Here is an 11256-nt window from a genome sequence, read left to right as displayed (position 1 = left end):
GACAAATTCCTGTCCATCCTTATTGAAGGTAGAAAGTGCTTTAAGGACCACATAAGTCAGTTGCCCTTGGGAAAAGAGTGGAAAGGAGAAGTAGCCAGGAGAGTGATAATAAATACAGTACAGGTTTCCCCCACTATCTGAAAGTAGAGAGTAGAGCATTCCTATGAAGCCTTTTGTAAGCTGAAATGGTATAAAGGGAAGAAGCAATTACCTGAGGGCACATCTTGCTTACAGATGCATGAAATAAATCGAGATAAAAGCACAGATGCTCACAGACACAGTTCAAAGCTATGACAGCTTGATGCCGAGATGCTGAGTATAGTTCTCGGGGAAGGAGCTTGGTGGTGTCACTTTCACCGCTCAGGGTTCATACTGCCTCTATAATGGCTCTGAACGCTATTTTTGCTTTTCTCCTTTTTTCATAAAAGCAAAAATCCTTTCTGGATTTCTTTCGTGCAGCAAAAACAGGTACTCCTGTAGGTCTTTCCTAAAAGTGAATTACCGTGAAGTGAACTTTCGAAAAGCAGGGGATACCTGTAGCTCCGACGTACCTATTGTACTTGCTGGGCCTTGTTCTATTTTTAATTTTTTCTAATTTTAAAATAAAATTACCACCAATCCTCTAAGCAGCCCCACAAGGTAGGTTATGACTTGCCACTCACCTCACAGGCTCAGAATTCCCCTCTGAGTAACTAAAGGAATACATTGTGCTCAAAACCCACAGTTTAGCAATCAAATGTGGGATGTGAACACTTTAGGTGATCAATCATGAAATCTACATTTGGACTTAGAATAAGAGGGATGAGCTCCCTTCTTGGAAAAGATGGAAAAGTACATTTTGTGCACCTAAAGAAATGAGGGTGTGTTAGGCCTCAGAGCCACACAGTAACTCACATTAGGAAGTTACTTTTGAAAATAAATGTGTGCTTATTTTCATCTAGATTTGCTCTAACATTACAGTGGGGAATTACTTCTGAGAAGAATGTATGATTTTGAACTTGTTTCCACATATGCTTCTTATTTTCATCTACATTTACTGTAACTTACAGGACTTTCCAGTTAGGTTTTACAACCAGCCTGCTTATTGATATGCGTTAGTGTACGTCAGGGGAGCCTGTGGCAATGTAGCTAAGAGATTTTTCTTTTAGTTGGCATGGGTGAGAAAAGCTCTTGGCCATAGTCAGAGTTATTCGGTCAGCGATGTCTTGGAATTGTTTCAAGACTGAGGGAGGGGCAGGTAACAGGTACTGTTAGTTTCCTTCACAGACTCACTGATAACACGTCACACGATGATACATGTGATATGGGGACACAACATCTTGATTATTTTATGTATCCCTTTTGTCTCCAAGAAGTCCTGGCTGTATTCCCCTGCTGAGGACTGAGGAGTTAACGAAGATGCAGTGCTTTAAGATGCAGGAAATGAAATGAGAAAGGGACTGCTTTGCTTTTAATCACCAGTCCCTGTGCTCACCTCTGCAGTGGGACCAGACCAGTCAGAAGGTGCTGCACTCATTCCTTTCTGGGGGGTTCCCTTCAGAATGTCTTGGTTCCTAGCTTTCCTCAATGATACAAATGTCTATATTTCTCAGAACTCAGCCTGTATAAAAGACAGTCACGTTTCCTGCTGTGACACCAATAGGATAACTAAAAATAGCACCAAGGACCACTTCAGGTGCCCATTATGGAGTCACATAAAAGATCTCAGTCTAGAGTATTTACAGCCAACGTGGTAATAGGAGACACTAAGAAGAGGTGGGGGGAAAAGCAAATACCTACTGGCTAGCACCTGGAGAGGATATGATGCTAGGCTTCACAGGCCCTGCTTTACTGACACTCTTAAAACTGCGCCTTCAACGCCTGGTGCAGAGGACTGACTGTAACTATGTCCTCAGCATTTTACTACACACAGACGTGGCACAAAGCAGAGGCTCAGTATTTGTCCACTGAATTAAAGTTCTTGTAACATAACTGGAACAGGCTAAAAAATTTCCAAACAATTAGAGGGCATTTTTTTAAACTCTTAACTTCAGGTCATGAAATTCAACTAACAGATATATTAATCAAAATGATAGACCAGCCGTAACTGTCAGTAGAAGGAATTTCCCCTTTTATTAATTTAAAACAACTTATACTAGGGGCAAGTCAGTCTGCCATTTAGACAAATCACACTATAAGTCTAATTTGTCGTCCCCTTACAAAAGTCTTTTAGAAAATTCTTTTTACATTTGTAAATACCTAAAAGCACACTGTGCATTACAAAACTTAGTAAGAAACTCATAAAAACATTCACAAGAAAATGACAGCTGTGGCTCCTTTGTCAGCTGCCTGCCCTTATAGAAATGACTCTTTCTACTCTTTAACAGTGCTTTCAAAAAGCACTCAGACATAATTAATAAAGAAGACATTTCTTCATTTTCAATGGTAGGCTTTGAGAAGACAGTACAAAAAGTATAAAATAGCCCATTTTCTTACAGTAATGTTAGATTTGAAAGCTAAATGCATTTAAAAGTAGAATAGGCTTTTGTCCATTTAAATGATTCAGTGCTTGTACCCTTCAAATTGATTTTGGGTTATAGTTATATACAAAACAATTAGTCCATGTTTTTCCATTTGGCCCATGCCTAAACTATAAAAAGAAAATTATAGCTATCTCCTCCAAGCTGCTGAGCTATGATGAATGTGGTAATAACCATACTATTTCCACGCCATGGGAGTCTGTGATTATAAGAATAAACATTAAGTATTTTATTTATGGCAAAGATATACTGTGAGCTAAGGTCCAAAATACACACAGACACTTACTAACTAAAGGGAAAAGTACATAAATACATCTTAGACGTGTAACAACAAATACCACCACCCAAGCAGCTTGCTCTCACATTTCTAACCACGTGCTGTCATCTGAACGACCATTTCTAGAATAAACCTGTAAGGACAAGGGCACCCATATTGACAAAGGTATGTCGTTAACTGTAAAGCAAGTATTCAAGTGTACTCATGTGGCTAATAACTAGCTGATGTAAAAAAGCAGCTTTTGGACTTCCCCGGCAGTCCACTGGTTAAGACTCGGTGCTTCCAATGCAAGGGGCTCGGGTTCGATCTCTGGTCGGGGAACTAAGATCCCACATGAGGTGCGGCCAAAAAAGTATTTAAAAAAAAAAAAAAGTAAAAAGCAGCTTTTTATGTAAGCATTTTATTCATTCACTCAACATGATACGCTTTGGATCTGCAAAGTGGAGATACCTACACCTTCACTAAGTTGTTATGGAGATTTCATTGTTAATAGACATTCAATAAATGACAGTACTCTTAACAAGTTCCTTTGATGGCTAAGCACTGTACTGGTCACTGGAGGCATTAAGAATATCAAAAGGTCCCCATCCTCAAGAAACTCAGTCTCTAGGACCACCTACCACTGAACAATTCTTGATATGGTTCAACTGCTGTTTTATTATTTTTTTTTCTGGTATAATACAGGAGGAGAAATTTTAAGATAAAACACCGACATGTTTTACAAAAAGCTACAAGTTTATTAACATAATATATTCTAAAATATATCAAAGTTTCAAGCAGGTCTTTTTGAATCTCAAATAAGAAATCACAACATTCACTATTAATTGAAAAAAAAAGGGTAGTGGTGGTCATTCATGGGTTTTAAACAGTCCAAAATGAAAATGCAGAAAACGTTTACTTTGGTGGATCTGTGTTGATGCCATATTTCTCCTTGAGAAGCTTCAACTGTTCTTCCTTCTTCTTTGTGTCCATCTTCTGAAATGCCTGAAAATGTGGTAAGCACCAAAGTTAACAGTTACCAATCTACAGTCAAATGAATTTCACCAATAGCAGTAGCTAGAAAAGAACTCAGGGTACACATCTCCCGTAGTGGTGGTACAGCTCTCTACTAACTCTTACATGGGTTCCCCACGTGATGAGAACCGTGGCCATACTTACCCTGTTGGCATTATAGTACAAAACCACGAGGTATCTGTTGCAAACATTGAATCCTGACAGGTGATCACACGCGTTCTTGGCATCAAAGATGTCTTCATAGACCACATAAGCTGTTCCTCTAGTTTCAGGTGTGTTCCCCCTACCAAGTTGAATCGGACTTAATTAAAATACACATTTACCTGAAAACCACTAGAAGAAACAGATACTATGGACAGGTATGCTGGATGAGCCTATAATTTCTCAAAATATGTAATTTTTGTTTTTATTTTAAGTAAAATAACTCAGGTTAAACTTACTGTTATATCAAGAATACTAATATGGCTATAAAGCAATAGCAGCAAAGAACTAGCTTGAAACTTTCACAGTTTTCATGTTCACTGCTCTAGTCTTTCCTACTTCTCATACTAAGAATCAATTTTCAGTTTTACACTGGAAAGTATGCTACCTTAGGAGTGATAGCTGTGATTAGTCAGCAATGTCTAGAATGGGGTTTTTCTTACTATGCATTTATGCAACAGAACCAATACTTTAGTTATTTACCACACTAGTCCCTTGTTTCTAAAGATTTTGATTTTCTCCCTCACTCTAATTTTAGTTCCAGTCCTTAAAAATAAGACGACCTCGGGATCTCCCTGGCGGTCCAGTGGTTAAGACTCCAAGCTTCCACTGCAGAGGGCACGGGTTCGATCCCTAGTCAGGGAACTAAGACACATACCACACAGCGTGGCCAAAAAAACCCCCCAAAAAACAAAAAAAACCACAAAACAATCTCCATCAATGTAGGGAACAAAAGTTTCTGGGTAATATTTTACTAAAGTTTACCAAATCCATAAAAATAAAACCATTTTGTGTCTGTAGAAGGAGGTGGGGTTGGAAGGAAGCCCCTACCAGGAGGATAGCAAAATTATAAATGATACACAGGAAAAAAAAAAAAGATACACAGGAAAACAGCAACCACCATTCTTTATGGCCAGGAAAGGATGTCCTCCCCAATGTAAAGAGCCAATGTAGTTTCTTCCACTTTTCTTAGAAGATTCATTGCTTGCTTGCTTGTGTATTTACTTATTTATTTGGCTGCACCACGTGGCATGCGGGATCTTAGTTCCCCAACCAGGAACTGAACCTGTGCCCCCTGCAGTGGAAGCTTGGAGTCCTAATCACTGGACCACCAGGGAATTCCCCCAAGATTCATTGCCCTTTTAAAACAAGAGTCAACTCCCAACTTTCACACATTCATTTTTAATAATATCTGCACTTTTATGCATTACACAGCCCTGTGTAGCTGGAGAAAAGGGCTGGGTTTCTGGAGGGATTGGGTTTGAAGTGTGCTTGTTGGTGGGGTTACCTGTGAGCCAGAGCAGAATGCTGGAAGGTGGCTGGAAGTGGAAAGCGGAAGCTGGATCTCACTCATGGATATGGGGCTGCTTCTTGTGTAGGTGTTCCTTGCCACCTCCTCTCCTCACCTCACCAGCTTCCGTTAGGGGGGGGAGCTAGGGAAGTGTGAGGAGCAACAAACTGCAGGTGGCAGATGGCCATGTGCTTGTGAGTGGGGACAGCTGGCAGAGGTCCCATTCAGCTTATGCTCCGGTAAGCTAAAGATGGATCCCCTTTCCTCCATCTGTGTTCTATCCACCCAATGCAACTGCAGAATAAGGTTTATTAACTGCCACAGTCCCTGCAGAGGGTCAAGGAAAGGCAGTGGGCCCCACGGGAAGGGGAGGCACCTGCCTAGATTTGCTCTAGGACGAGACTACAGTCTTGGGCCCTAGTCAGAGCTTGTGCTTCCTGTAAAAGGGGATGGGATAGGTATAGGGCGCCGGGGTGGCTGGAGGGTGCCAGTGTCATCAAACACTCTCACTTTGTCAGGTTACATGGGCCTGATGAAAAATTTTATAATATTCTTTACTCTCTGCAAATAATCTAACAACTCTTGGATTTTTGACTTTTAACCATTTTCTAGAATGCTTTAGGTATGAAAATTGCGACTACCCAAAGGAAAAAAACACTGTCCCAAAGATTTTCCCAAAACGTCTACCTAATTTTTCCTTCAGAATAAAACCATAAAAAACTCAACAATTTAAGTTCTTTAAGGGCAAACATGACCTTATATTTTATTTTACTCCCACAGTGCTATGCATTCAGCAAGTGCTAATAAGCATTTGAAGGGTGGAGATCTACTTTCTCCTATCAGTTCTCTCACACATCTTTTCTCCGGGAAGCTAACAAAACAAAACAAAACAAAACAAAACAAAAGCATCTCTCTTCCTTCCTCTTACATCATCTTAGGAAGCAGAATAGGGAGAGGCGCTAATTCCATTTTAAAGACTCTCCATCTCAATTTAAAAAAGCAGTACTGATGAACCTAGTGGCAGGGTAGGAATAAAGATGCAGACATAGAGAACAGACTTGAGGGCACGGGGACGGGATGGGGGGGGGACTGGGATGAAGTGAGAGAGTAGCATTGACATATATACACTACCAAATGTAAAATGGATGGCTAGTGGGAAGCTGCTGCATAGCACGGGGAGATCAGCTGGGTGCTCTGTGATGACCTAGAGGGATGGGATAGGGAAGGTGGAAGGGAGGCTCAAGAGGGAGGGGATATGGGGATATATGTATACATATAGCTGATTCACTTTATTGTACAGCAGAAACTAGCACAACATTGTAAAGCATTTATACTGCAATGAAGATGTTAAAAAAAAAAAAAAAGACTCTCCATCTCAAGCGCCCCAGCCCCTAATTATCAACCTAATATCTTGACCTCCACATTGTAATTTTAATTAAAAACATGTACTTGCTACCTACTATATGTTAAGCACTGAGTCAACATTATTTTCTTGATTGGTGGTAAAAGTTTAAAGTGAAAATAAGAAAACCTAATCGTGTAACTTAACCTCTCTGAGCTTCAGCTGCTTCATGTGTCAAATAGTGACATCAGGCTCCATCACCTGTCCTACCTTACTCATGGCTTTAATAATCAAAAGGTGTAACAAGTATGAAAGGGCTTTAAAAAGTTCAAAGCACCGAGAGTCTGCTACATGCCAGGTAAGGTGACCAATTATGCTACATGTGAGGAAAAAGCTGGGCAACTTGTCTAGGGTCACATGGCTAGTAAAAAGGCCTGCAGCAGAATCTTGTCTCCTGAGCCCCAAGTCAGGGATTCTTCTGTACACTATTCTTGTATGTCTAGAACAGGAGTTCTCAACCTAGAGTCCATGTACCCACTGAAATCACTTGCAAAATGTTGTGTGTATTCTGTAGAAAGGGTCAAAAGCTTTTATCAAATATGCAAAGAGGGTTCCTAAAAAGGACAGCTGCTCTGTAACACTTCATTTTCATCCCTGTTTGAGTACCAATGATGATACATTTCTAGCTCTTGGTTTACTTTCTGGAGGGACAGTGATCATTGTAAAGGAGAGTCCTCAAGATCTCAGAGTTCTAAAAGCCACGGAGGAACTCTCAAGTCATAAAAGAAAATGTATTAAGAAAGGGATATCCCAATTAAAAATAAAAAGCTTAGAAATCCTCTTAGATGGACTCAGGTAAATGGCTTATGTATACTAGTTAAAATGACAGCAGCTGTGGTACTGTGTAGAGATTCAATTTAGAATCAGAAGATTTTATCACTAAATAGCTGTGTGAAGCTAGAAAGGTACTTTACTCTCTAAGCCTTAGTAGTCTCACCTGTGAAATAGACACACTCTCACCTCCACACAGGGCTGTAGTGTTGGTGATGCAAACAAAAGCACCTATTACGACAACTGGCATATAGCAGATGTTAAACATCGTTTGAAGGTATGAACCCCAATCTTTAGATTAAATTAAAACACGGATTTATGTTATAATTATTTTGCCCTATACTTTTAAATCTTCAATAGAAAGCTATAGTTGAAAAAAAAAGCATTTTTCTCAGTTACTTTTATATCCCTTTGCACAGCTTATTCAGAAATTCTGGAATCAGTAAAGGAGATGGTGAAGAGTGTTGAGAGAGCTAGAGTTAATGCATATAAAAACCACAGTAGAGTACTTCTTAACAAATAGTAGGTATGTAATAAATGTTGGTTCTTTCTCTTCCCATCCATTCCCCTCAAACCACTCATTACTACTTCATGCTCTCTATAATTTCACAACTACCATTCTTGGCTCTCACTGAGCTGGATCATGAGGGTCTCTGTAGGTCCTTTTGCCTTGGTCTCTAGGCTCTTGGTTAGGCCCTCTGTCAGCTATAATTCTGAGATTATAAATTACGCAATCATTTTCTTTTCTTTTTTTTTTCAATCATTTTCTTTTAAACGACATTTCAAAAGTCTCAGTAAGACTCACACTCTGATTTGACGAATAGGTCCATATTTCCCAAATATATCATACATTTCTTCAGCCGTGATTTTGTAGGGCAAATTTCTTATATACAAAATTCGATTTACTTCAGGTGGAAGTCGAATCTAAAATGAAAAATAATGTGTTGTTATTATAATCAGAGGCAGGAGTGCTATCATTTAAAAAAAAATTCTCATAATAAATTCTAATAAAGATGATGCATAATTTTTATAAGCCAAGAATAAGAATTATAATCTGATATTACTGAAAATGGCATGCTCTTTGGAAAAGCAACTGGGCATTGGTTTTAGGGAGGACTATTAGTAGGAACTAATAAGGGGCTACTACAAAACCCCGGTTTTCAGTCACTACAGGTAAACAAAGATCTCCAACCTCATTTAAAAGTCCTCAGTGCCACAGACATGTGTGGGAAAGAACAAGGGAACTGTTCCTGTCTGCTGGATAATAAAACTCCCACTGATGACCATTCTCTGGTCTTCTCAGGAATTTGTTCTATCAATGATCTCTTTCTTTTGAATTTACAGCCTTTCCCTCACCATTGGCTTCTTTTATTACTCATGTGAGCAGCTGCTTATGTACTCCCAACTGTTAACACAAAACACTTATTTGGATCCCTCTTCATTCACTCAAATATTTAATGAGTGCCTTCGTTATATATACACCAGGCAAGGTATTAGGATTACAGAGTGAAGGAAAAAAGACAAGTTTTCTGCCTTTCCTGAATTTATCAGCCCTCTGTTTGCTATCCTATCTTGCTCCTTTTTTTTCTTTTCTCTCAGTCAAGCATCTGAAAAGAGGCAGGTTATACTCACTGCTTCATATTCTTTACTTCATAACACTCATCAACCTACCACAATCTAGCTCCTACTCCAGCACGCTGATGAAAAATGCTTTTATGCACTAAGACCTTTCACTTGCAGTGTTCTTTGTTTTTGCATTAAAAAAATTTTTTTTGGAGTATAGTATTCAATTCTCATCAACTTAATTTCTCTGAGGCTTCTGACATTGTTGACTATTATGTTTTTGACTGTTCTTGACACTCTATTTCCTTGGATTCCTCCTAACTCTCTGGCTAGTTGTTCTCAGTCTTCTTTGTCATTAAGATAGGCTCTTCCACAGAGTTTCACCTTTAGACTTCTTTTCTTGACTCTCTGTATACTCCCCTTAACTCTACATTCTCTTAACCACACACGTTTTCCACACTGAGTTGATGACTATCAAATATGTATCTCCCGTCCAGATTTCACTCCTGTGCTTCTTATTAACATACTTAATTACATACTAGACATTAATTTGCTCAATAACTATTAAACTGACAACTACTTCAGGCATTAACCTAAGTGTTGTATAAATGGAAGAATAAGATACTTATTCCCTGCCCTCAAACTAGTGGTGGTGACAAATGGTAAACAAATAAGTACAATAAAGTTTTAGACTTTAAGATTTAAGGTTAAGTTCAAATAGATGATAAACACTGTCAGACAATCACAATATACTTCTCTAGTAAATCTGCTTTCTCACTCTGCAAGAGACTATATCACATTTTCCCTTCTTTCCTCAAACCTTACCATCACCACTCCCTCTAACATCCGAGCTGAGCTGTATCCTCTCTTCCCTGATCATCCCAGGTGATAACCTTGGCTCTTGCTTATTGGAGAAAATAGATATGACCAAATGGTAAGTACCTTATATTCAATATACATTCATCCATATCCAGCCACTTTCCCTCTCAGTGCTATGCCAACCCCTCACCTACCCCAAACTACTCCTGAACTTAACTCACCTTTCTCCTACATCATCAGTTTCTCCCGCTCTACTGGATCATTCTCATTGGCATACAAATACACCTTATATCACACATCCTAAAAAAAGTTAACTATCATCCAATTTCTCTTCTCCCTATTTACGAGAAAATTTGTGGAAAGAGCTGTCTCCATTTTCTCAACTTCTACCTTCTTTTCATCCCACCGCATCCCACATTTCATCCACTGAAATGATTATCATCAAAGTTACCAAAAATCTTCATCTCACTATATTTAACTGTCTTCACCTTACTGTACCTCTCAGCATCTTAAGAGCTGACTACTCTCTTTCTCCTAAGACAATTTTTCTTAGGTTTCCATAACACCCCGACTCCCTAATATTACAATGTAAGCAGCAGGCCTTTCTGTTTTATTCTAGGTATCTCCGATACCTAGACTAGTGTCTGGCACATAGTAAGTGTTCAATAAATATGACTAATTTATTGTATCCTATCTCTCAAGTCTGGTATATACTAGGTGCTCAAAATTATCACTGAAAACATTAATGAAGGATCCAAAAAGCTCCACGATCTGAGGAGACTTCCAGGTTCCAGCTGCCTGTTAAGCATAAGTTATTTATTGCGGACTCATCTGTGCTACCGACTTTTAGACCGAGGAGAAGATCCTGACGCCAGGTCCTAGGTGCAGGTGAAGCAACACAGGCTGTTAACACTATCACTGACACTAGGATAACAGACTTAAAGGAACTCTCAAAAGGGGTAGGGGCGGAAGTGTGGCTCAAGGAGCACATCCCTAAGGACCGGTCCAGGATGGAATCCCCCCCTGACATGTCAGTAACTTCTGGGCTTCCCCGCCTAGGGGACGGAGGAGGGCCAAGAATGCTCTGATTACGCCGCTGAGAAAGCCCAGCAGCGAAGTGCTCCCCCTCCTCGGCAGAAGTCCCAGACACTCACGTTCGCTCTCTTGGCCGCTTGCATCGCCATCTTGGCAGGCTGATGAGGTTACCGCAGCAAACACTTGAATTCCTCCGCACTCCTCCGGAGCTCGCTCAGCTTCGAGTGCAACAAGCCGTCAGACGCAAGACAACAACGTCCAGACCCCGCCGGAAGCTGTTCTAACACACCGGAATACCACCGTCTCACGCCGAAACGTGCTGACGTAGTCTCCCCTTAGGAAAAGACTCCGGGGCAAAACGGGG

The 11256-nt window shown here is 40.0% G+C and overlaps 1 protein-coding gene across 1 annotated transcript; it reads right to left on the bottom strand.

Moving 5' to 3' along the window:
- Window positions 1-3510: 3510 nt before the first annotated feature.
- Window positions 3511-11154, bottom strand: SF3B6 (splicing factor 3b subunit 6). The gene is made up of 4 exons (XM_007183449.3): window positions 11012-11154; window positions 8281-8399; window positions 3955-4093; window positions 3511-3780 (listed from the first exon to the last, which is right to left on the bottom strand). Exons 1-4 carry the CDS (start codon window positions 11039-11041, stop codon window positions 3691-3693), a joined length of 378 nt encoding a protein of 125 aa, XP_007183511.1. The 5' UTR covers window positions 11042-11154; the 3' UTR covers window positions 3511-3690.
- Window positions 11155-11256: the final 102 nt, after the last annotated feature.

The sequence above is a fragment of the Balaenoptera acutorostrata genome, chromosome 12 (genome assembly GCF_949987535.1).
Source record: "Balaenoptera acutorostrata chromosome 12, mBalAcu1.1, whole genome shotgun sequence".
Lineage (NCBI taxonomy): Eukaryota > Metazoa > Chordata > Mammalia > Artiodactyla > Balaenopteridae > Balaenoptera > Balaenoptera acutorostrata.
This window is presented reverse-complemented; position numbering and strand designations above follow the sequence as displayed.